Source organism: Leguminivora glycinivorella, chromosome 20, assembly GCF_023078275.1.
Source record: "Leguminivora glycinivorella isolate SPB_JAAS2020 chromosome 20, LegGlyc_1.1, whole genome shotgun sequence".
Taxonomy (NCBI): Eukaryota; Metazoa; Arthropoda; class Insecta; order Lepidoptera; family Tortricidae; genus Leguminivora; species Leguminivora glycinivorella.
Genome location: NC_062990.1, coordinates 7,749,496 through 7,777,447, shown reverse-complemented (window position 1 = coordinate 7,777,447; position 27,952 = coordinate 7,749,496). Strand labels below are relative to the sequence as shown.

The following is a 27,952-nucleotide window of genomic DNA, read 5'->3' as shown; positions in this document are numbered from 1 at the left end:
ATTTAACTCAATGCCATATGGGCTATCCGTAGCCCCTAGAGTATTCACAAAGATAATGAAAGAAGTGATATCCAATTTGAGATCTCGAGGATTCAAATCTGTCATTTATTTAGACGATATACTGTGCATAGGAGATACCTATCAAGAGTGCCTTGATAATGTTAAGGAAACTTTAAAATTATTGCAATGTCTAGGATTTGTCATCAATTATGACAAGAGTTCTTTACATCCAGATCAGACTTGTAAATTTTTAGGCTTCGAATTCAATACCCAAAATTTGACCATTGCCTTACCCGAAAATAAACGCAACAAAATTGCACAATTACTTGGCAAATTCCTAAAACTCCCTAAATGTACCATTCGAGAGTACTCACAACTCATCGGTGTGTTAGTTTCAGCCTGCCCAGCTGTGAAATACGGTTGGGTTTATACAAAAACATTAGAAAGGCAAAAATATCTCGAGTTATTAAAAAATAACGAAAATTTCGAAGCTAAAATTAAACCCTCTAGAGCCATATTGGAAGATCTTAACTGGTGGTTAAATAAAGTCAGTACATCTAATAATTGTATGAGATTCCCTAGCTTCCAACTCGAAATTTACAGCGACGCATCCAACTCAGGTTGGGGCGCGGTCTGTGGAAAAAACAAGGCTAACGGCACGTGGAAGTCCTCAGAAAGGGATTCTCATATAAATTATTTAGAATTGCTGGCTGTTTATCTAGGATTAAAAAGCTTTGCAAAAAATATGACTGATTGTGCAATTTTACTGCGGGTCGATAACACGACCGCTATAAGTTATATAAATCGCATGGGGGTATCCAGTTTCCACACCTGAACGACTTGGCTCGCACTATTTGGCAATGGTGCGAAGAGCGCAATATATTAATCTTCGCATCATACATAAATACAACAGAAAACATTGCGGACCCAGAGTCAAGGAAAATAGTTAACCCTGACACTGAATGGGAACTTTCAAATAGAGCGTTCGAATCTATATTACACCGGTTTGGTAAACCTACCATAGATTTATTTGCTTCTCGTTCGAATGCAAAATGCCAAAATTTCGTTTCGTGGAAACCCGACCCAGATGCGATAGCGGTCGATGCATTCACAATCAACTGGAGTGAAAATTATTTTTACGCCTTTCCCCCTTTTTCGTTAATTTTAAAATGCCTAAGAAAGATCGTAGACGACCAAGCAAAAGGAATCTTAGTGTTTCCTTATTGGCCATCGCAACCTTGGTTCCCCTTGTTGCAGAGCCTCATCAGTTCGGAAATAATGTTTCTCAATCCGAATAAAAACTTGCTTCATTCGCATTACAGAGACTGCCACCCCCTGCACAGGGGACTCACTCTGGGGGTCGCAAAGCTCTGCACCAAGACAAATTATTGACATTACCTAATGGCCATACGTACATTACCTAATGTTTTTATACAAATTGTAAATAATTTTAATATCATCGGGCGATCGAGAACATCGGTTCTTTCCTTGCCATATTTTAAAGATAACGTCCCATACGCCCTGTTGGACCTGCTACCGATTCAGAGATTATATAAATATATATTGTGTTAAAAATAAGAGTTATGAGTAGCATGGGACATTAGTTATATATGTATATACAATAGACACAAAAAAAAAAAAAAAAAACAATAATTGTTTATTAGTGACGACGGTCTAATAAGACCATGCCAGTGAGGAAATACCAATATATGATTTCGTGTCGGTATACCTAGTTTCATTCCACCTAAAGCAAAACTTTAAGTCTCTAAACATCTACCTGGTAAATGTTATATCTGAAGAATGAAACGAACGAAATATAATAGATGATCAAACGAACTTCCCAAGCGAAGTTCGATCACTATTATATGAGTCGTTTCATTCGAAGATATAATAACCCTCCCACCCTTACACAGCCCTAAATGTTAAAGTTTTGCGATTACTCTAAAGATAATGAGCAACTATGGCGGTGGAACGACTGGAAAGGGTAGGGATGTGAATGAATGAACTAAAAATCAGTTCAATAGTCAATTGACTGTCTCTAAATATTGTGCATAAGTCGCCTGTAGGTTTAAAGGACTACCTGGTAAATGTTATATCTTCGAATGAAACGACTCATATAATAGTGATCGAACTTCGCTTGGGAAGTTCGTTTGATCATCTATTGGTTTGCATAATATGTCTCATCTTAGTCTTATCCTTAATCATTGAAGTCGCTGTACGGTGCATCATTTTTTCCCTCTGTGTACCTTTTTAATGATTTTGCTCGCACACTGCGCACAGATTTTAGAATGCCTCAATAAAAATCATCACATGGTTAGTCCATTGCATAGAGGGGCACATTTTTTGTCTTGGCGCATTCACTTTTTTTGAACAGAAAGCCTCTCTATCATGGTCGTCTTTTTGCACTTAATATCTTGAGAGCCTGTTTCATTGAAGTAATAATTGACACGGACAGTTTTGTGACTACTTCCGGGTCGATAAGTAAGATTCGCAGCGTCAGTATTTACTTGTCGGGATAGCAATATACGTCAAAGTGTTACTGTTGAGCGATAACTATCACTGTGGTTAAACAGACCACCGATAATACGACTCAAGTCAATGTCTTAACATAAGATGAAAAATAAAATTGTAAATACAGAATCGGTTATCAAAAGTTGGTTGGAGGAAAAACAATTGTGAATGTTACCTGTGATGTAACGATAATATTGTTAGGCAAACGTTGGAGCATCTGGTTCATGACAATGTGATCAAAATTGGATTCTTCCGGCTTTTCGATCCATTTATTTTATTGCAAATTAAATAGGAACTTTGTATGAGAAATATAACCTACATGATCATTTACATTTATACTCCATTTAAAATACGAACTACGAAGGCCCGATAGCAGTTTGCACCGAGGCGTGTCATTTTGAAGTGCTCCTAATTAGGTAAAAAAGGCAAACACAATAAGCCCTTTCATTATGATTCAAGTACTATCCGGCCTTGGTATTTGAATTGGAGTAGGTAGGTGGATGTCAATCTCAATGCATCTATCTTTTTACATAGTAAGAATCTTCATACACAAAGACTAGAAATGTCTACCCTGATACAAGGTACCTAATGAAGCCAGATTTTTTTTTGTAAACATTACAGAGATAATTTTGTTTATTGTATTTATTGTTTAGTAGATGTTAAACACTTTTAAAATTATCCTATTCTCGTAGGTTCTAATATAGTTACATTGATTTTTATCAACATACCTTAGGGTTGGCGTCTAGATCGCACTCGATTTCGATGAGTTCTCCTCTCGCGGCCCTCAAAACGGCAGGCTGAGGAGATTTGCACGTAGGGGTGTCTGTGTAAAAGATATAGCAGTAAGAATAGAGTGGATATGTTCTCTTTTTATACCCAGAAAATGAGCAGACGAACCGCCTGATTGGAAACGGTCATGGTCGCCACTTTGTACAAGCGTTGCCAACTCTTGAGAATTCTAAAATTCATAACCTAGAACCCGCTTTTTGAAGAAGCCATTTGGAGATAAGAACTTCTGGATTACAAATTTAATTTGTAAGTAACTAATCTATTTGAACACGTAACCTCTCCTGAATCATTCATTTTGTTTTAATAGGCCGGACAAGGGCGCGTGTTCGGTGGAGTGAATTCGGATTAGATCTTGGAACCAATCCTTGTGAATTTGGCATTCATAGCGACTATCGCAAGCTCCTTCCAAGACAACCTATAAATACTTACATTTAACATCCAACATGAGTTTCTCACTAAATCCTTCTCCCAGAGCATTCCTGGCAGCACAGACGTAAGCCCCTGCCGCTTTTCTGGACACCTTCTGAAGCACTAGACTCTGGTTGGCTACGAGAACCCCTGGCCCGGGTTTCACTATCACGTCCTGAGGAAAGAAACCTAGTTAATTATATTCTCTTTTTGGTCGTGATCTTGAGAAGGAATCATGGTATATAGTGAAGAGCTGGCGATGGTTCAAAACATTGGCATATGAGGCACTCTAAAATGGGACAGTTATTTTGCCACAATAATTAAGAAAGGACCTATATGTAAGCCTTTTAAAAGCTTTGGGTCAAAAATATTCTGGAAAACAGGTGATCTTTTTTGGAAATTTCATACCTACATGTTTTTACGAGCTCTCAAACATTCAAGAGGCAAATAATACTTAATAAAAAAGATTTTTAATACGCTTATAAGGTGAAAGTAGGAAAATTAGGACATACAAGTCCCGTTATTTTATGATATTGTATTCGTAGAAAAGACCTACGCAACCTTCACTCAAACGGTTTTTGCCCCCGACGCCAATTATCATGTATTTGACCGACGCTTCATCATTTCTGAAAATCTACTGGGAATAGCTCGTGAACAGGCCACTTCCCTTACGTTTATTTCTCATTATCGTATACCTATTACTAGTTTTCCTTCCTACAGGCTGAGTATCACAACCCAGAGTTAAACTATATTTGCATCTATACATACAATAGTTTGGGTGCTTTGCGCCTATACGCGTGTCAAATCCCTACATTTACCCCCTTATTCATATACGTACTCTAAAGTTATCAAGCCGATAAAGTTCGTTTGTCCTTTTCTATCACACTAATACGTAGAAAAGGGACAAACGAATTTTATCAGCTTGATAACTTTATAGAGTAGGTACGTTTATGAATAGGGGGGTTAGTCTATGCGCGCTTACACGCACCTTCAAAATACTCCTGTATCAAGGTATGGTCTGAAACTGCACTAAATATGTCAGTATAGCCTTAGTCAGTCAAAATAAAGGGCTCTTCATTTCAATAATCATGCAAATATACTTACGTTGTGTGTGAAATGTACGTGCGTATGCCAAGGGTTAGCTCGAACCCTGCAGTCGATGTACACATCCGATCCTTCAACGACTTTGCTGGCGTCCAGGTTCGCTCCCAACTCAAGCTTGACCAACGGTAGATCTGTGAACAAAATTAACAAAATATGTAAATATGACTTCAATATCAATATCGTTTATTGCAAACCATGGTATTTACATTAAAGATATGTATACGGTAGGGTATGGCAATATTGGCAATTATACATTAATATTATCTATATTATTCCTACACACATTATTATATTATAACATTTACAAGTTTAGAAATTGTATTTAATTTCGTTGTAGATCATCCTGCATGAATTCTTCGATTGTATAGTATGCTTTTTTTAATAACACGGATTTGAGTTTGTTGGCGAAGATATTATTTTTCTATATGGACTTAATTTCACTAGGTAACTTATTGTATATATTTATAGCACACTTCCCAAAATAATGAATTAAAGCAGAGATTATGGATTTAGTAGATATGTCCACCCCATACAAAAAAATGCGACCGCCTAAAAGCACGGCAAATCTAGATGGCGTTACTACAAATTTCTTGTTGCCTTGAGATCACTGTTAGATGGCGTTAAGTGTCACTTTCGAGACATAAATCTTTAAAAGAATATAATGAATTTTAGGACTCGTAACGCCATGCATGTACTAGATTGAAAGTTAGTTAATATTTCGCCACCATTTCTATCGCTTAAATAGCTCAGTTATAGTAGCGTAAGACGATGGACGCGGCCATAACGTCGTGGGTTCGATCCTCGGTAGTGAAAATCTTTTTTTTTTCTTTTTTTTTAATATTTTATACCCTTTTCAACCATCTCCTTTTAAATTGTGATTTTTTTAAATATTAGATTCACAACCCATTTCATTGAAATTTTGTTAGACACATGTAATGCAATAAGTTTAAAAATTGTCTTTCAGTATTAGTATTGATGGAAGGTAACCTAAGGTTCAACATCGTACCCATCGTACCTACTAACAGCAATACTCTGTCTTAACTAACCATAGACGTTATGCTCTTGTAATAAGGATTACAAATGTACAGTGACAGTTGTCTAGTTGCATGTACCACATTGAAAGTTAGTCTAGATATATTAATATCGACAATTACAAACCGTCAGCAGATGTTGCTTTATAATATAATTAATAAATAAAGATTTTTTTTGAGTGTAGGTCAAGCTCTCGCTCAAGAACCTTTGCGAATACGTTACAGACTAAGGTGTAAATTATCTACGCATTTTGTTATGAAAAACGATGCAATATACGGCTTAAACAAAACGCGGAATATAAATACATAACAAAAATTGCCTTGTGTTGCTTAATTCCGTGATTCAATATATGTATGTATTTACAAAAGCTTTGCCGCCATCCACGTCTTACTCAGCTTTAACATAAGACTGAAAATCACTTAAACATTAGTCTTTAGAGTCAAAATCTTTTTACTATTTTTACAATGAATGAATGACAAGTCTAGCTAGGAGGTTTTCCACGAACACCAGAGTTTGCGCTATGTGGCTATATATGTCACTCTATATGCCTGGATAGGAGTAAAAGAGAAAGATGTCCGCAATGTGTTAACCCAGGTGACAGCAGTAAGCCCTCAGTACTAGTACTGTCACTGGCTGTCATGGCCAACCTACTGCGTTTCGATACTGGTAAAATATCGAAGTATCATTCATTATGTTCTTTTTGTATCTAGGTTATTAATTATATACGAATATCAAAATATCAAAATGATGATAATTGATGAATATCAAGATGATTTTTAGTTTAAAGCAAGAAGATAAAAATATTTTCAGAAATATGTACCTACTCTTTTTATATAACAAAACGCATCCATCAGTCAAGCGCCGTATAGCCATCATCTTCTATTTCTGAATTGATTTTTAATAATAATTTACTAAGGTCTAAATCAGTTTACGACCAAACTAGAGTTATGCGACGTTGCAGTCAGCAGTCTGGCAACGTTGCATTTTGAAGTAACAAAACATTTAATATTCATTCAATTTGTCGTGAAAAGTCTTCATGACTTACTACTCATATTATACCTATAAGTTACCTAATTTCGTCACTCTGATTAAGTAGAAGTTTGGTGTGGCGGTCAAAGATACTGCTTTTTAGCTGCGATAACTTGAGCAGCAGACGAGGTTCGAATCTCACCGGGGAGACCTTTGCTTTTTTGTGAATCTTTTTTTATTTTTTTATTTAATACTTTGTGTTTGATTTATTTTTATTCATTATATTTGATGGGAAAATAAGTACTAATATTTCATATCTCAGGTTTGACATGTTTTTACACCCCGAACTACCAATATTCCATGTTTTATCAATCTGGACCAACACTTAGTATGGTAATGAAAAAACTTTTCAAAGAATTTGGTGAATAAAATTGGCCTATTAATATAATTATTGTTTTATTCCCCAATAATATACAATATCTATCATTTTGACAACTTTAGTCTCATTCTGATCATAGTGCCGTCTGACTCTGTCGTGCTGAAATTATGTAGTTGTTTGTGGTAAAACATTTTTATACTACTAAAAATGAAATAATCAGAAAGTAATACTTCCGTCTTAGTGCGTTATCACATTATCCGATCCGGTATCAGATGTAGGACCGATATCGATATCCAATATATTTAAGCCGCTATCTTTGATTTTTGCCTTTAAAATTCTTCCTTCATCCGATATCGCGGATAGGATAATGTGAAAACGCACTTAGAGTTGTAATATATTACCTAGCATATTTTGGTTTTACTGGAATGTACGTTCAAGATAATTCAGAATTATCGTTAAAACTTATGCAAAAAAAAACAAAAACCAAAAAATTAAAATAAAACACAAAAAAACTGTTATCTTCACTTTGTGTCTCTCCGCCGGGATTCGAACCCGTGATCTCTGGATTGAAAACCAAACCAACTTCAACCGTGACCATAACGTGTCTTGACAATTGGCCCGAAATTCGCCATCATCTAGCTTTCACTAATGTGTCAGGCGTTTCGATGTTCCTGCTGAAAAGTAAATACTTAAGTTAGTAAGTTGCACCTGTCAAATGATTGAAGAGAAAAACGTGAGACGGATGTATGGGATGACAAGTCTGTACTGTATTGGAAAGGTGCAGGGTGCAAAGCGGGTGGAGGGGGTAACTAAAAGGATCACAGCCAGCGCTCACTATGGCCAAAATTGACATTCCTGTCACTGACTTACGCTGTCAAATCCATATTGCAGTAAACATTTTCGAGATAAATTTAATATGGGCCTAGTAAAATTTGTTATGGTGAATTGTAATAACACCAAGAAAAATAGCGACTAAATTCTAGCTATTTCCAAGACTGTGGTGGAAACGAAACCACCGTTTAAGTGGATAATTGCCGTAAGAAGAAAAGTGTCATCTAACCTCTGATTATTTAAAGTGCATAATCATTTGTTACAAGTATTGAATTTACGGTGAATTTATAATGCAAACTTTATTGGAGGTAGAAAAGCCGATGTGGAAGCCAATCCCAGTTACGAGTATGTTCCAAAATCATTTGAGTTGTTCCCTCATGTCTGCTCCTGTGTACAAATCGAAACAGATTGACAAAAATGCGTAAACATCGAAGTTTCAATGGGATGAAGGAGCACGAAAACAAGAAAAGCAGAAGCAGGCCATCCACTAAAGGCTTATCACATTTTAAATAAATTTCCTGAGAACTTATTTCATCGCATTGATGCTATATATTTGTTGTGATATGGTAAACCTCTAATATTTTCAAGTAAATGAAACAAGTTTTTGTAACGTATATTATAATTAAAAGTTATTATAGCTAGTTTCTTTTTATTTTACTATAAACCCTGTACCCTGTCCCTGAATGATATACAATAGTACCTACAGTTAGCCTATGAAAATGACATATCAACAATTTCAAAAACTTTTTAACAAAAAATAAAACCGCCTTCAAAAATAAGCGCGTTACAAAACACGGAGAAACTAAAAAGCCAAAAATAATAAACCTTTCAATTCAGATTTCTTATCGTATTGCAATAATCTAAACATTCAAATTATAAACAAATCAATTATTTTTGTAGTCGGTACCAGACCTATTCGTCGCCTTGCTATTTTCTGTTTGCCCCACCCAACCATACACAGGCTGGTACCGACTCCAAAAATAATTGATTTGTTTATAATTTGGATGTTTAGATTATTGCAATACGATAAGAAATCTGAATTGAAAGGTATTTTTGGCTTTTTAGTTTCTCCGTGTTTTGTAACGCGCTTATTTTTGAAGGCGGTTTTATTTTTTGTTAAAAAGTTTATTTATTTGTTGATTTTTAGTGGTTCCTAGTGATATTATATGTATCAGTCCGAATACATGTACAGTAGTGAAAGAATTATCCTTTAACTCCTAACCATTGAGGAGTTGACCTTCCATCATCAGCTCAGCCACATAAAATTATTACCATCAGACGTAAATACTGTTGTACCTTTGAAAAATAGACTAAAAACATTACATGTGCCTATAACATTTGAAGAGTTCCCTCGATTTCTCCAGGATCCCATCATCAGACCCTGACTTGGTGCCAATGGGACCATCTCGGGGTTATACCGGTTCGATCAAAAAAAAAATTTTGAAAATCGGTCCACGATTCTCGGAGATATCGAGTAACATACATACAAAAAAAAATAAAAAAAAAATAAAAAAAAAACATTCAGTCGAATTGAGAACCTCCTCCTTTTTTGAAGTCGGTTAAAAACCAATGATTTATTTATACTTTATTGCACATAAGTTCAAATGGTGGAATAATGTCTTCAATCTCTAGAAAATTCCCAGCTAGAACCAATTTCTTGCCTTTATTCATTGACCGATATCGCATATATTATGTTTAAGTCGCCATCTTTGATTTTCGCCTTTGAAATCCTTCCTACATCCGATATCGCGGATCGGGTATAATGTGAAAACGCACTTAAGGTTGTAATATTTTGCCTATTCTGGAATGTACGTTCAAAATAATTAAGAATTATCGTGAAAACTTACGCAAAAAAAATCTAAACAAATAAAAAACCATAAAATAATAATAAAACCCAAAAAACTGGATATATTTACGTGTGTCTCCACCGAGGCTTGAACCAGTGACCTCTGGATTGAAAAGCGAACGAACTTCTGATGAGACCATAACGTGCCATGACAATTTGCCCGAAATTCGGTATCATCTAGCTTTCGCTACGTGTCAGGCATTTCGATGTTCCTGCATAAAAATAAATAGTTAGTCAGTTCCACCTGTCAAATGATTGAAGAGAAAAACCTGAGACGGATGTATCGGATGACAAGGCTTGCAAATTTATTAAATATAGATATGTGCCAAATGGGACTATGAGCGACATCTATCCATTTCCGCTGCAAACAATAGTTTCGTTTTGACAGTCGCATTTTGTGGTACGGGGTGGCATAGTCTGTATATATGTAGTTTGTGATTAAAGGAATATTTAAAAAGAAAAAACACCTTCGCGGCAGGACTCAAATCTGAGTCTTTCTGGAGCACCGTTCCAGCCGCTCTAATCAACAGCAACTGAGGCCTACCAGATGTGTTCAAATTTCCGCGTACACATTAGCGACTTTTTTTTTAATGAGTAGACGCTCGGAGCGTAGCGTTCAGCGGGTCGCGAAGCGGGGGCGGGCGAGCGTGCGTCCACCCTTAGCAGCGTGACAGCGTCGACTCAGGACACTTGTACCTATGACATGCACGCCGCACACCCAATAGGAGCGTGCCCTACTTACACTAACTTATTCTAGAACGTGAATATATATCTCTGGGCAGCAATTACTAATGCTCTCAATATGAACACACATCAAGTGATCACAGTCATCACTCGGAATCAATTCAGGAATCAGGCAATACCTCAATTCCGTATTAGTGCCTTTGTCAATGCCTTTGATGATCATTGCCCACTCAGCTCGGTCGCTTTATGACATACTTATGACAGAATGACGTAGGCGCCAAGTCTAATTGCATAGCTAGGACCAAAGAGGATCGAGTATTATAGAGAGTTACTGTCGAAGTACTTATAAAATGTGTAATCATAGTGCATAGACTGCCATCTCTTGACACAAGCTTAAAACTTTTAAACCTCAGTTTTGACAATTTGTCCCATATTCTTAGCTCGATATGTTTTAAAATGTCAAATATTAATATTAGCGCCATCTAGCTGAGCGTAGCCCAAAGGTGTAACGCCATCTAGGTCACCGTACCCTTCCCTAATATGGTTCTGAGGTACGTTTTTTTCTTAGACTTTAGCTGGCTATACAGAGTTACTACATATGTCTTTGGCTGGAACTAATAGTTTGAAACCAGGATAAGTGCGTCCGATAGATGGCGTTCTTCTTCTTCTTCTTCTTCTTCTAGGTTAGGGGCTTTGTAAGGTTTCAGGGCGCCTTATGTATCACTGCGACCATTTCTGATCTATTGTGATCGCCACCTACTACAACTCTCGATCAAGTCCTACAAATTCAAAGACTTGTAGTATCTTTCTGAGATCGAGATACCTCACATCCTCTGGGTGAAATTGGTAGCTGCCCAGAATCATGTTACGCGTGCGTAGGGTTGTAAATAGAAAAAAAACCAAATGTTTTTTTTCAGAATTATGAAAAAAAACATGAAAAAAAACCGAGCACCTTGGTTTTTTTTCTAAATATGGTTTTTTTTCAGATGAACAAATAATACGACAATAACGGTTTTTCGTGAGTTGTAACGTGTTTCAATAACAATAACGTACATTTTAATTCAGTATACAAACGTTTATTGGGGAATCCCCGATGCGGCGTGTAGCGTGGAGAGGCGGTGGTGTTGCCAACAGTAAATAGTGATAACTACAAACTACAGATTTCGTAAATGTTACTTTTATAAGACCAGAAATTAAAGTTATTTGATTAAATTCGTTTAATAGTTAACATTAAGTCTAAAAAACCGTATAAAAGTATTAACTACTTTGCAAATTGGACAGTGTTATGGAATAAGCGATCAAGCGACGGTTAGTTGAAATCGAGAAAATGAGCTAGAAAGATTTGAAATTTGAATCAGTTGTTGTAAGTTCATTTATAAAGCAAAAAAGTTAATTTTGACATTGAACCTATAACAGTGTTCATAATTTAAATTGATAAAAAAAATAACACCATACCTATTCAAGTTTCGAAGTTATTAACGTTTTTCCGCTTGATTCTTTATTGAACTAATACTGCGATGAGGTTAATTTATTTCGCCGTAGCGTACTATGAGACATATTTTGTCGCTTGATTCTTTAATGCAAATTTTTAGAGGTAAAGTGAATACTGGAATAAAATAAAATTCCATATATTTGAGTAAATAGTGCTATTGTAAATAAATTAACAGCAATGTTTTCCTCCACAATGATTAGGACTAATCCGTCTAACAATTTAGTTTTGTTCTCCAATCAACTTTTTTTAATAAATGTCAAAAAAATCAGCATATATGGCAAAATTGGCATTGTAACTAATAATAATTCATTAGTACTAGCCAGGATTACACACATAAGATATTATGATATAACAAAACCTCTTGATACTTAGTTCTCATTAAGCGAAATATCCTGCAATTTCAAATATGTAACAACGAATTAAACGACACCAATAGGGCGGTTAAATCGATATTGCGTTTATAAATGATCAAAACTTTAAACCAAAACGAATTGAAAATGAAAATGAAAATGAAATATTTATTTTTCAAGTAGGCATATTACAATGCGCATATGAACGTCAAAAATTAATAACATCTTTATGGCGTTCAACTCGATTTTGCGATTTAGAATAAACGCTTATTATAATTTGTAAAAGTAAATTTGGCGTTCAATTCGTTTTTACGTAACGACTTAGTACACAGGGCCATACAAATTTTAACGTGTCGCTTGATTCTACCCCTTAAAATAAGGCTGTAAGCATGATTTTTCAACAATGAAATAGTCAATACTATAGATTATCACATTTATATCAGAACTGCATTCATAACTTTTTTTTCGGATTTTGGCGCTTAGTTCGCTATTCCATAACACCGTCCAATTTTGAGATTTCGTACTTTAGAAAAAAAACATACTCCAGAAAAAAAACTGTTTTTTTCACGGTTTTTTTTCATGTTTTTTTTCAAGCCAGAAAAAAAACCGTTTTTTTACAACCCTACGCGTGCGCATTAGAGAGGGGCACTCTGCCAGGATGTGCAGGGGCGTTTCATCAGACTCTAGACAGAATCTGCACCGCCCGTTTGCACGTTTCCCGATAGTGTGCATGTGCTTGTTCAGGTGGCAATGCCCTGTCAGCACCCTCACTAGGTTGCGCAGTTGGTTCCTTGACAGCGCCAAGGCATTTGAGGATGCCTTTTTGCTGTAGGCTCTGATGAGAGCCTTGGAATGGTTCATGCCTGGAGTGTTCCTCCAGAGCTGAATAGTTTTGTATTGACAGTAGGTCTTTAGGGTTAGTTTCGTAAGGCTTTTCGGGATACCACAGAAAGGCTCTGGGCCATGGTGCTTACCCTTTGCCCCCGTACGTGCAAGCTCGTCGGCTTTCTCGTTGCCTTCGATGCCTGCGTGCCCCGGGACCCATCTTAAGACAACCTTGTTTTTGGATCCAAGGTTGTTTTATAGTTGCCTGCAGTTCTCAACCAGCTTGGACGTTGTGACGTCCGAAGTTAGGGCTAAGAGTGCCGCCTGGCTATCCGAGTGGATGTAAATAGTATGGTTGACGTAGTAGATGGATGGCGTTAGTTTTTAGGGTTTCGTACTTCAAAAGATCAGAACGGGCCTTTTATTTCAGAAACGCGTTAAAATATGTAGTTGTAGATTAAATAAAAAAGTAAGGTACAGGGGGGCCATTTCGATTGAGGGGGCAATTTAAACTGGTCGATTTTCTTCCATTAGTTTACAATTTTTGCATTATTAAATAGTGTCCGCTGGTCATATATTATGTGGCGCAAGTGTTCAGTGGATACATGTAAAACATGGAAAAAATCGATCAGTTGAAATTAACCCCCCGTCGAAATTGGTTCCCTGTAGGTACCTGGATAAATATTAAAAGAAAAAAAATATACGGCAGTTGAAGCCTCAAATAAGCTATTATTTCGACACTCTCTTGATAGTTTTAGAACAAAACGGGACTTAATCGCGTAAACACTTACATTTATATTAGGCCCGACGTTTCGAACATCACATTATGTTCGTGGTCACGGGTAGACTGGCGAGGAATTGCATCAACATCTTCTAGCCGCGCGAGTTTCTCGAACTACCCGCACTTGTTCTTGATTATTCACTTTTGCGCTAGGGTTGTCACTTTGCCTACACACAACACTCACGACATCAGCCGGTGTGTCCCTCGGTGTTTTTTCACGCTTTCATTTGCTAATCACTGGATTCCACGAAGAAGAAATTCCCTGTCCCTCATTTTGGTTGAAATTTCGATGCTTCCTAATTTCAATCGCTTCACGTACTATCCCTGTGCGATTAAGTCCCGTTTTGTTCTAAAATTATGAGTGCAAATCGTGTTAGTCTAAATCAATATACTCTCTTGATAGATTTGTAAAAACTTCCAGTTAAAAACAAAATAGTATTAGTTAGTTTTTAACCCCCGACGCAAAAACGACGGGGTGTTATAAGTTTGACGTGTCTGTCTGTCTGTGGCATCGTAGCTCCCGAACGGATGAACCGACTTAGATTTAGTTTTGTTTTGTTTGAAAGCTGGAGTGTTCATCGGTCCACTATTTCGGTTTTTTTTTTTAATTTTAATTATGTGGTTAGTTAATAGGTATCTTAGAGTAAAATTTGGCGTCTGATATCGTCTCCCTGCGTCAATGTTAATATTATACAAAATTTTGTATCAGACAAGTACTTAAGGTTTACGATTAATGCAACAAAGGTGAGTTCACTGTCGGTTTCCATTTCACTTAAGTCATTTCAGAATCCATGTTACGTCAAAGCATAGGCACTAGGCAATAGTGCCTTCCAGGATGTTCTCAATTGTCTATTCTTGGCTAAACCTGGCTTGCTAATTGACTATTCTATGCTACTACGCGGATCAAAGCCTGGCATACTGGTTATGGTAACTGTAAACCTTGTGCCGCCCAACGTCCAAGTTTCGGTACAAAAATATTTATGACTTACAAAATTCTTGTAATATTTTGTAAAGTGGTCTCAGAACTTGAATTTTAGGACTGGTGTTGAATAGGGCACTTTGCTTTTTTTAATCGTCTATTCTTGGCTAAACTTAGCTCGCTAATTGGCTATTCTATGATACTATGCGGATAAAATCGTGGCATACATAAGCTGATTGTTATAACTAATAACCTTGTGAAACCCAACGTCCTATTTTTGGCACAAAATTTAAGACTTAAAGGTAAAGGACAAGGATTTACTATGGTTAACATTAAGTACATTTTTGGAGATGTTAATATTCCTCAATAAATGGCTCAGTAGCATACTAGTAAATAATATTTGGAGGTGTAAAGACTCTCCAAGAGACATTCCTTTTTATAAATCGTGTTATGAAGTTAGTGTTGTTAAGCTAACAGTCTTATAAACTAACCAGCTTTTGCCCGCGGCTTCACTCGCGTTAGAAAGAGACAAAAAGTAGCCTATGTTACTCTCCATTCCTTCAACTATCTCCACTAAAAAAATCACGTCAATTCGTCGCTCCGTTTTACCGTGAAAGACGGACAAACAAACTGACACACACACTTTCCCATTTATAATATTAGTATGGAATGTATGGATGCTACAGCAGAATACATAACAGCCAGCGTATTATGTTTCCAATTTTATCACTTATCCACGTGGATAAGACATCAGATCTGTCACTCTCACACTGACATACTTGCCAAAGCGTGTCAGATGTCTTATCCACGTGGATAAGTGATAAAATTGGAAGCATGATACGCCGGCTGTTATGTATCCACAGCGTATATTCCGAATACTTACTGATTGTTATCAAAATTTGAATATCGTTAATGTGAATATCGCAGGCTTTCATATCATATCGTTGGCATTAGACAAAGCTCATTTGGCACATGACATTCAAAGGGGTTAAATAGCTACACACGTCCCGTCATTTTCAAAGGATTAACGTTACAGATATAACTAGGCAGATCACACAAAATACTTAATAATGTGCAGACAATAAATTATAGTGTTCTTATTATGAAATAACAAGAAGTTGCTTACACCAATATAACAATTAGATGAGCAATCGTGTTCTTGATTTTTTATTTAAAAATTGGAATTTACTACTTCAAAATTGCTTTTTTCTACTTAAAAATTGCTTTTTTTTGTTCAAAAAGTATCAAGTATTTAACTTTTGGCAACTTAGGTTTGAATTCGCCGACTTCTGCATTTGATTAAGATACGCCACTTTACCAACAAAGTAGACCGTTTTGTGGATCTCACAAACTAGGTTGCAAATTTTGGCAAACTGCCAGTATCTCGCGCAGTAATGAACGAAACGGTAGTCTCTCTCTATCTCACACATACCCCCATACATAAAAAAGCATAGGCAGATCACATGAAACTACTCAAGTTTCAGTGCCACTCTTGACAATTAAGGGGTTGAAGGAAAACGAAATTGTGATATTGCAGTGGCAGGACAGGTTGCAAGCCTTTCGCCTAAGCCACATTTAACCCATATCCCACAGTCGACTTCGACGACACCCACGGCAAGAAGAGCGGTGCAATTCTTAACCTGTCACCTCTCTATCTCTTATTAAAAAAAAAAGCAAGCAAGCGCCCGCAGTATGCGTCGCGCTCTCGACACGTAAGGGCAGGGTCGATACTCTTGAGGTCTTGAGAAAGATCCTCGAAAATTGGATCAAAACAAATGTCGAACGCTAAATCGACTTAATATGTGAGTAACCCGCTTAATTTTTTTTTAATATGTGAGAGTCTCACGGGAGTTTTATAGTTAAAATCTCTATCTCTTTTCTAAATTATAATTTCCACATTAGGTTTCTATTCAGATAAGTGTCCGTTCGCACGTGCCATATTCCCTGTCACTTCCACATAATGCATGACGAAGCCAATGGGAACTACTCATTCGAAGTCAATTAATGAGTTACCATTAGGAACAGTAATTGGTAGGCTCCAGCCGCCCTAGCTCAACTGATGTATAGACTCGCGCGCGACAACGCAAGTTGTGCTAATGGGTCTGGTATTAGTCAAATCCATGACGTAATCGGAAATAGCGTAATAGCCATAACATGTGACACCCCTTGAGTTGCAAGTGTCCATAGGTTACGGTGACTGCTCTCCATCAGGCGGGCCGTACACCTGTTTGTCACCGACGTGGTATAAAAAAAAAACATTTACAGTACAACATAAAGAGTGGCAGATTGCGAGGCAATGCAGGCAGACATAGAGGCCGTGATCAACTGGAGCACCATAAACAAACTCTTTTTTAATGTCTCCAAATGCTGCGTTCTGTCTTTTACGCGGTCACAGAAACCGTTACATGCCAAGTATATGCTGAGATCTGAAGTAATAACCCGCGTAGCTACAGTAAAGGACCTCGGTGTCATCTTTGATAGTAAATTGACGTTTCGCGATCATATCGAGGCGCTAGCTGCAGATTGTTTTAAAAGGCTGGGATTCATCGTCAGAAATGCTCGTGAGTTTACCAACCCAAAGGCAATTAAATTACTCTATCTATACGGCTCTTGTTCGGAGTAAGCTGGAAACCGCTAGTTTAGTATAGAATTCAGCTGAGAGTACGTATGCGTTGCTTCTAGAAAAAGTACAAAAGGCATTCTTAAGATTTCTTTACAAGAATATGTATAAGTACTATCCATTCCTATATCCTACTAAATTCTTGTTAGGATGCCTCGATTTCAATTCTTTACAAGTAAGGCGTAATCATAAGCTTATGGTTATGGCTTGTAGTACTTTGCGGGGAGACTCTGACTGCCCTGATCTAGTGGCACAGATAGTGAGGCTCTCTATTCCTTTTCTATCCAAGCAGGAGCTACGGCCTAGGACTCCCAACCTTCTTGCCATTCCCACAACGCGTACTGTGGCGCGCCAAAAGTTTCCCCTTGTTCGAGCTCTGAAATTTTTGAACGCGCTTCTGTTATGGGCACCTGAAAGTGATTTGTTTGCGAGTCGATGGGCAAGTGTGTGCAGCGTCTGTCTGAAGTATTGCGAGATGATGGATGGCAGTGCTGTTTTATAAAACTGTATTTGTAAAGTGTTGTCTTGTGTACCTACCTACTCTAGTATCTAAGTCTGAATTGTACAGTTATTTGGTATATTCTGTTATACTGTATTAATTTTTGTTTGAATAAATAAATAAATAAATAAACATATATGCTTTATTACCGCACTTCATTTATGTACTGCAAAACGTCGTACGATACAAGTGCAAAGAGATTCAATTTATCGCCACTCGTTTCGAATTCTCTCTTTTCCGCAATTGTAATGTAATGTATCTACTATTAGTTACGTTCTATGTTCAGGTGGTGGAGGTAATTAGTATATTAGGATACAAGTGCGGAAAAGATGAAGTTCGAGCGACGATAAATTATAGCAGGACCGAAGGGAGCGTTTTACATCGACACGAGTTACGACTTTCCTCTTCGCACGTGTATCGTATGACTACTGATGTGCCGACGAAACCTTTCCAAAATTGCCAAATTTTCAAGAATTCTGAAACTTTCCTAATTTTTTTGTAGGTAGGTATTTCATAAATTTAAATTTCCTGTTTTTTAACTTTTATGAAATTTCCAAGAGTTTTTCATTTCCTTTGGAAAGTTTCCGCATTTACCTTACATTTAATTATCAGATTCGGCATCTATTCAAATAAATGTCCGTTCACACGTGCCATATATTGCCTGCCACTTTCACATAATGAATGACGGCGCCAATCGACTCATTCGAAGTCAATTAATGAGACCATTAGGAACAGTAATTGGTAGACTCCTGGTATTACTCAAATCTATGACGCATTCTGAAATGTCGTAATGACCATTTGGGCCATTTTTTTTTTCAAAGTTGTCCACCCCACTTTTTTTTTAGATTAGGCAATGTTTATGTGTTTTCCACTCAGAATCGCGAGCTCTTTCAATTCTAATAGGAGAAAAAAAGTGTCCCAAGGTTTTTTTTTATTCCGTTACCACTTTTTCATACATTTTGTGTGGCGGTAACGGAATGGAAGGTTCGAAAAAATGTATGGAAATCTTGGGACATTTTTTTTTCTTCTATCAGAATCAAAAGAGCTCTCGATTCTGAGTATGAATCGCGTAAAAAATACCCATGTTGCAAGTGGGGTGGACAACTTTGAAAAAAATGGCCCATTTACACTGTGGTTTGCGTGGACGACGGTCGCGGTCGCGTCGCATCGCATCGCCTATCAGGGCATTTTTTAGAAATTGGGACCCAAAATTAGTGACAGTTGTTTACAAAAATTAACTCGCTGTCAGTTTCGTGACGACAATTAAGCATAAAATCTGTGTAAAAATGTACTTTTTTCACATGAATGTAAATTATCGCTTAAAGTTTATGTAATTAACACAAAAACAATATTTTTATTGAAATTTCATGCTTTTTTATCGTCACAAAACTGACAGTGAGTTAATTTTTGTTTATAATTTATTTATAACAAGAAACTTAGAACTATCAATCAATCAATCAATCAAATTTTTACAAGAAACAATTCCGCCAAACTGAGGACAGTTTGTTGGCGGATAAAGCGCTCACCCAACACAACAACTTACGGTTATTGGGGGGTCCCAAATTCTGAAAATGTCCATCATCGATAGTTTATCGAAGTCGCCCACCTATTTAAGACACTTCCATAGAGATGGAAGTTTTGATTTCGTCGCGCCGCGTCGCGTCGCATCGCCGTCGCGCGTCCGTCGTCCACGCAAACCACTGCGTTAATAGCCATACGTTCTATGTTCAGACTGTGGTGGGAAAATCACTTAAGGTCGGTTGCACCAAACCGTCTGTCGCCGAATTTAGCGTTCGCTAAAATTGTTTGTACGTGATTTTCCATAGACTTCTGCTGCGTGATGTTGACGAGTCTGTTAACTGTGGTCGATGCAACTGGCCCTTTAAGCAGTACTCCATGAATGGTGTACAAATGCCATTAATAAAAGTGTTGTTTAGTGTAAGGCCTGAGTGGACGCTCGGAGCGGAGCGTTCAGCGTGGCGGGCGAGCGTGCGTCCACGCTACGCAGCGTCGACTCAGGACACTTGTATGAGCTTCAATTGTTTGATATGCACGCCGCACGCTCCGCCCCGTTGCACGCCATGTAGTTGGTGGTAAGTAAGGTTAAATATACTTACGTTGGATCTCCATTTTCCAGCCATCTTCATGTGTAGAGTGAGGTAGGGAAGGTTGAGTCGCTCGGCAAGATAGGACCCTCCCTGCGTCATCGATGGCTGGTTCGAAGGTCAATATGCTGTTGGTGATGTTGCCATCCGTGGATGTCTGTAAGGGGAGGTTTGTTTTAGTATCTTTTAATTTAAAAAAAAGAAGGAGAAACTTGCATGGATCTGGTAGACTGTAGGTACACAATAAAAGGTCGACTCGAGACAAAGTAGAAACCCCACTTATTATGGATATTATGATGTATTTTGATTGTTGTCCGGGCTAACATTGCATTGCCTAGTATCAATTGCCCTGCCTGCTACGCCGCGGTCCCGGGTTCGAATCCCGGTAAGGGCATTTATTTGTGTGATGAGCACAGATATTTGTTCCTGAGTCATGGATGTTTTCTACGTATATAAGTATTTATATATTATATATATCGTTGTCTGAGTACCCACAACACAAGCCTTCTTGAGCTTACCGTGGGCCTCAGTCAATCTGTGTAAGAATGTCCTATAATATTTAATATCTGGGCGACCGAGCTTCGCTCGGTTCTGTTTCGTATCCTTGACATGTGTCGCCATCTAGTTCAAAAATGAATAGTACCTACATCGAGCGAAAGAATTCTCAGCCTTAACAACACAACTACTCCACACGAGATGGCGCGCGATTCGCCACAAAAACTCAGTGTATTTTTCTATTCATTTTAGCCTTGACCTGTGTCGCCATCTAGTGTTTGCAATAAATAGTACTTACATCGACCGAAAGAATTCTGTCTTAACAGTACAACTACTGCACACGAGATGGCGCGCGAAGAAAAACACATGAAAACTCGAAAAGTCGCGTTTTCCGGGACCTAAGGATAAGTTAGACCGATTTTTCACCCCCAAAAACCCCCACATAACAAATTTCAGCGAAATCGTTAGAGCGGTTAATTTCCGAGATCGTCAGTATAAATAAATATATAAATAAATAAATAAATAAATATACAAGAATTGCTCGTTTAAAGATATAAGATTTATTTATTTATTTATTTAATTAAGTGTCAGGGTATGGAGTGCTACGATAACTTCATATTCAGATGAAAATGTAACAGAAGTGTCGAGGAATGTATTAAACCCCATACATTTCACAGCTCTTTTCTTTCCGAACAGGCTCTATTACTTATTTATATTCCTAAATTTACAATTTCTCACTTAAAATTAGGGGGCGACCAACACGATAGCGGACAGTTACATTATTTAAACTTTAAAGGATTTTTCTAAGATTTTGTTAAATAAATAATCTAAAGAGTGGCAGTTTATGGGATACAGGCGTGATTGTATGTATGTTGTATGTAATAATCTAATATTCACGTCTTTGTTACTTATTACTACTAGCGTTAGGGTAAACTCGCCTCATTCGGTGACACGCCTAAGTGCGTTTTCACATTATCCGATCCGATATCGGATGTCGGAAAGATTTCAAAGGCAAAAATCCAAGATGGCGGCTTAAATGTATGGGATATCGGTCCGATATCCGATATCGGATCGGATAATGTGAAAACGCACTAATTCGGTGATACAAGCTTTGAAGCACTATTCCGAAAGACGATTTTTGGTTGTTTCACCGAATTAAGCATGTCACCGAATGAGGCGAGTTTACCCTACGACCTATTTCACTGTACATCTGTTTACATATAAGTAAGTATTGTACCCATTGAATAGAACATGCCCTAAGGGCTAAGACCTAGACTAGACTTTGACAAGAGCTAATCAGCGATCAGGCGAACACCGTCTTTCTCTTAGTGTCACAGTAAAGTGTTCAACAGTAAGTACTTAACAAAACTGTGCAAACATGGCGGGTACAAACAAACAGTAAAAAATTAAATATTAATTTTAAAAAGTCTACAAAATACTATGAATAATAAAAGACAGAATAAATTGAGACTTGAACTCATAAAATCTGGATGTTGAGTTCAAACCTCACTCAAGGCAGTAAAATCGGTTAGAGACATTTTTACTTCTCAAAAATTCATTTAAAGTATATTTGCCAAAATTATTATACCTACGTAATTTTCCAGCAATTGGAAACTTTATATAGCAGAGATCGATCTTTAGAAATTTTATTATCTTTTGATATGAACTTGATCTATCTGGCTTTCAATGTCTAACTTGACTGTCAATGTCACCTAAACAATTTGACTGTCTTCTAAAACAAGTAGAATAACTAACATTCAATTAGGTACATTTTTTTTGTATATGACATAATTTGTAAGATGTCGGTATTTCTTTTACTAGCCTACACCACAATGTCTACGCATTTTTTATACAATACAATAACTATCAAATTACATTAAAAAGGGCATACCATACGGACACACATTACAGTTGAATGCAGGTACTTTAATTACAGTGGGTTTAAAAAAAAGAAACAGATCAATACGCTAAAACGTGACCCCTATTATTTAATTGAACAAAACACGTGTCAAAAAACTCTATTATAAATTGTTTTCACACAAATGAAGTACCTAATTTTAAAAAGGTCGTAATTATTTTATAATGAACTAGGGAGATACGATTTTTTTAAATATAAGGGTGGTATAGCTCATTTCATTCATAATGGCGCGCGGACCTCACAAATGTAACCTTTACTTCTGTGAAAATATGAGAGAAAGGAGGCGTCTTCGTGATTGAAACGTTTTACATACGGGTCGTAATAAACTTAATGAGCATAGATAATAGAATACACGTTTTGTGGAGCGTTATGAGAGAATTAGTCGATTGGGGTATTTTTTTATAATTTATTAGAGTAGAAATGATAACGAGGTCATTTTAGTACAGAGTATTGTTTTAGCTTGTGTTTGTGATTGTTTCGTCTATTTTTATAGGCACTACCTTCTGAAATAACAAAAGTAAACACCATATCCGGGTCTAAAGACTTAAACAAAAACTTCGTTTTTCAAAAGGAAAAAAAAATTGTCATTGGCAAAATTTAAAATGTAAACTTGTCCAAAATTTGTTATCAAAAGTAAAAACAAAATATTGTCCTTATAAGATTCATAATAACAAATACCTATTGCCCTATCAATAATGCGACCAAGTTGTTTTTCAGTATAAAAACGAAGTAAAGGCAAACTTTTTACAAGTGAATAAAAAACTAGATAGCTACTGTTCGCAAAGTCACTGTGACTATCAGAGCATCAATATAATGGTTAACTATTGTGCTGTCCGCATTGTGCCGACACTGCGGACTATTAATGGCAATTACACGCGGCCAATTGTGCTAACAAAATGGCCGCTCTGCATTCGATCTAAACATGTTCTAGCTTGTCTATACATTTATAAATTAAACAAGCTACAATACGTCTATGACGTCATGGCATGATGCTTGTTTCCGTACCCTTGTTCGTTGATCACTAACGTTGTAAAGGAGTCGAAACGTCGGAATGTTTTGTGTGTCATAGAGGGTATAAAGCTAATACGGGCAAATCTCTTAACGGTGAGTATAGAACATAAGAAATGTAATTAGATAACTTTTACTTTTCTATACATACAAAATAATTCGGCCCGCAATGTAATGCAAAAACACGCGTTAAACGCTCGTTGACAGATGTCATTGACTGTCATCGCAACCACGTTTACAGTATAATACTACCGGGATTTTTAGGGTTCCGTAGTCAACTAGGAACCCTTATAGTTTCGCCATGTCTGTCTGTCCGTCCGTCCGTCCGTCCGTCCGTCCGTCCGTCCGTCCGTCCGTCCGTCCGTCCGTCCGCGGATAATCTCAGTAACCGTTAGCACTAGAAAGCTGAAATTTGGTACCAATATGTATATCAATCACGCCAACAAAGTGAAAAAATAAAAAATGGAAAAATATGTTTTATTAGGGTATCCCACCTACATGTAAAGTGGGGGCTGATTTTTTTTTTCGTTCCAACCCCAACGTGTGATATATTGTTGGATAGGTATTTAAAAATGAATAAGGGTTTACTAAGATCGTTTTTTGATAATATTAATATTTTCGGAAATAATCGCTCCTAAATGAAAAAAAGTGCGTCCCCCCCCCCTTCTAACTTTTGAACCATATGTTTAAAAAATATGAAAGAAATCACAAAAGTAGAACTTTATAAGGACTTTCTAGGAAAATTGTTTTGAACTTGATAGGTTCAGTAGTTTTTGAGAAAAATACGGAAAACTACGGAACCCTACACTGAGCGTGGTCCGACACGCTCTTGGCCGGTTTTTTTTTTTTCAAAAAATCATTATAGGATGGGTTTCACACCCATCCTATAATGAGAGAAAAACTCAAAAACACCTCTCAATTAATGATAACATTGATAACACTAAGTAATTCTATGCCTGGATTCATTTATCATTAATCTTATACTATTAAACGAGCAATTCTTGTATATTTATTTATTTATTTATTTATTTATTTATCTATTTATTTATTTATACCGACGATCTCGGAAACCGCTCTAACGATTTCGCTGAAATTTGTTATGTGGGGGTTTTAGTGGGTGAAAAATCGATCTAACATATCCTTAGGTCCCGGAAAACGCGAATTTTCGAGTTTTCACGCGTTTTTCTTCGCGCGCCATCTCGTGTGGAGTAGTTGTACTGTTGAGACAGAAGTCTTTCGGTCGATGTAAGTATTATTTACTTCAAAGACTAGATGGCGACACAGGTCAAGGCTAACACGAATAGAAAACTACACTGAGATTTTGTGACGAAACGCGCGCCATCTCGTGTGGAGTAGTTGTGTTGTTAAGACTGAGAGTTCTTTCGATTGATCGATGTAGGTACTATATATTTTCGAACTAGATGGCGACACAGGTCAAGGATACGAAACAGAACCGAGCGAAGCTCGGTCGCCCAGATATTTATTTATAAAGACGGACAAACAAACAGACATACACACTTTCCCATTTATAATATTAGTATGGATGCACATAGTCTTTTAACCCTCCACGCAAAAACGACAGGGTGTTATAAGTTTAACGTGTCTGTCTGTCTGACAGACAGACAGACAGACACGTTAAACTTATGTCTGTCTGTTTGTCTGTCTGTGTGTCTGTCTGTCTGTGGCATCGTAGCTCCCCAACGGATGAACCGATTTCGATTAAGTTTTTTTTTATTTGAAAGCTGTGTTAGTTGGGAGTGTTATTAGCCATGTTTCATGAAAATCGGTCTACGTCGCGGTCGGGGGTTTTATCAAAATTTTAATTTTGTGGTTAGGTTATTAAATGTACAGTCAGCTGCAAAAGTGCATATATCAATGAATTCATTCATAATTTCTCCATGTAATACCAGCACACTGTACGTTGTTTCTGATTTTATCTATGATTTAAATATTCTGAACAATTTTATCCACAAACTGTACACAGATCGCTTTAACTACAATTTCATTTAAAAACCCCACTGAAATACGAACGCGCATTACCGTACAAAACCGTTCATTTACCTTTAATGAACCAAAATCCGAAAATTACTACTTAAATTTATATTGCAATAAAGTCCGATTTCGTTTATAGGCTTTCGAAAACGGCGCTTGTACAATTGCTATCATAAATATCGGAACGGCCAATGTACTCATAATATCTGAACTCGCCTAGGGTTGCAAATAGAATTAAAATTTTGAAAAACCCCCGACCGCGACGTAGTAGACCGATTTTCATGAAACATGGCTAAGAACACTCCCGACTAACTCAGCTTTCAGATACAAAAAAACGAAATCTAAATCGGTTCATCCGTTCGGGAGCTACGATGCCACAGACAGACACACACACTTAGACACACAAACTTATAACAAACAGTCGTTTTTGCGTCGGGGGTTACAAAAACAAATGATCTTTTTTTTTTTCAGAATTATGAAAAAAAAATAGGAAAAAAAACCTAGCATCATTGTTATAACCTAGTATATTTGTAGATAAATAATTTTATGTTTTTTTTTCACGTGAATAATAAATACTTTTTTTTGGCACTACGTCGGTGGCAAACAAACATACGGTCCGCCTGCTGGAAAGCGGTCACCGTAGCCTATGGACGCCTGCAACTCAAGTGGTGTCACATGTGCGTTGCGGTCACGGTTTTTCGTGAGTAGTAACGTTTCAATAACAATAGCGCACATTTTAATTCGAAAAACATTCAGTAGGTACACACGTTTATTGGGGAATCCCCGATGCGGCGTGGAGCGTGGAGAGGCGGTGGTGTTGTCAACAGTAAATAGCGATAATTGCCTACCAACTACAGATTTAATAAATTTAAAGTAAACCAGAAATTAAAGGTATTACATTAAATTCGTTTAATAGTTAACAAGAAGCCTAAAAAAACCGTTTAAATATATGAACTGCCATGCAAATTCTGATATTTTGTACCTACTTTGAAAAAAAAAACATATTTCAGAAAAAAAATGTTTTCTGCACGGTTTTGTTTTCATGTTTTTTTTTTTCAAGCCAGAAAAAAAAGCCTTTTTTTTTGCAACCCTAAACTCGCCTGTATTCCAGCCTGCGTGCTCAGATATTTTCGAGCACATCGGGCGTGCAGATATATCTGATGGCGACTGCAGGGTCATTACTTCAATTAAGTGGAGGCAATTTGGTTTGTATGAAACGATATTGTAAAGTATTGGGTGGGGTAATTGTATCAGAGTTGATGACGAATTTACTTGAACAGGTACGACAGTTTAATAGAATGTTTTTCCATTGTATTTTGACGGATCAATTCGTATTTCATACCGTCAAACATCACTCTGTCGATATGTCGTGTAGTAGGTATATTAAGCTTATAAGGAATCTAATACGGTTCTGTACTCTTAAAATCCAGTTTATTTTCTATTTGGAAGGAATTTAGTTTATAGTTTTATCACTAGAGGACGCTTCACGCTATGTATTGCTTTTTTGATAAAATGAATCATCAAAACAAGTTTCATTAAAGGTACTAATTCAGCTTCGTATCACCCCTCCCCCCTCCTCCACGTTATAGAGGGCTTTGGCCTGGCACCAACAGCATGGCAGATGAGTTCAGTCTTCTGCCATGAGAGGGCGCTCTCTACCTTCAAGATTGTGCCAGTACCAGTGAGAAACTTTTAGCAAAAGAATTATTAAATTAATCACTTACGGTTTCTCTGACATAACTTACGGTTTCTCTGACATTCTTAAGCTTTGTTCCAGCCTTCCACCCCTCTACCACATTATACTTAGAGGGTTTAGGTCTAACGCCGACGGCTTGGCAGATGAGTTTAGTCTTCTGACATCAGAGGGCGCTTTCTACCTTCGAGAGATTTCCCAGTAAAATGCTTCTAGCGCAAACTTTATTAAAATGGAACTTACAGTTTCTCTAACGTTCTTGAGCTTTGTTCCACCCCGCCACCATGTTATCGAGGGTTTCGGCCTTGCACCGACAGCTTGGCAGATTAATTCAGTTTTCTGTCCTGCCACTAGAGGTCGCTTGCCGCCTTGCAGTCGGACCCAGAGGGGACGCACTGTGAACAAAAGATAAATATTAATGTTTGCAAACAAATGACGGAAGGACAGACGTTCTAAGAATCTATCGTGAGTTTTTGACGTTTAAAAATACATTGCGCGATAGCGTACGCGTCACGGAAATATATGTTTGGTTCTAGTAACCGCTTACACCGTAGCTTGCGTGGGCGACGGTCGCGCGATGGTCGCGCGACGGCGATGCAACGCTTACGAAATCAAACCTTATCGATATGGAAGTATGAGACGCGACGGCGACGGTCGCGCCACCGTCGCCCACGCAAGACACGGCGTTAGAGGCACTGTTCA

General features: G+C 37.3%; 1 protein-coding gene across 1 annotated transcript in view; it reads right to left on the bottom strand.

The window, feature by feature from the left end:
• LOC125237003 (B-cell receptor CD22-like) overlaps nt 1-27,952 on the bottom strand; it is a 440,892-nt gene that overhangs the window by 28,296 nt on the left and 384,644 nt on the right. Inside the window, exons 8-12 of the mRNA XM_048143915.1 lie at nt 27,494-27,645; nt 20,157-20,301; nt 4,813-4,943; nt 3,730-3,883; nt 3,240-3,334 (exon numbers count right to left, since the gene is read on the bottom strand). Of these exons, the coding sequence (XP_047999872.1) occupies nt 3,240-3,334; nt 3,730-3,883; nt 4,813-4,943; nt 20,157-20,301; nt 27,494-27,645 (677 nt within the window). The remainder of the gene's footprint in view (nt 1-3,239; nt 3,335-3,729; nt 3,884-4,812; nt 4,944-20,156; nt 20,302-27,493; nt 27,646-27,952) is intronic.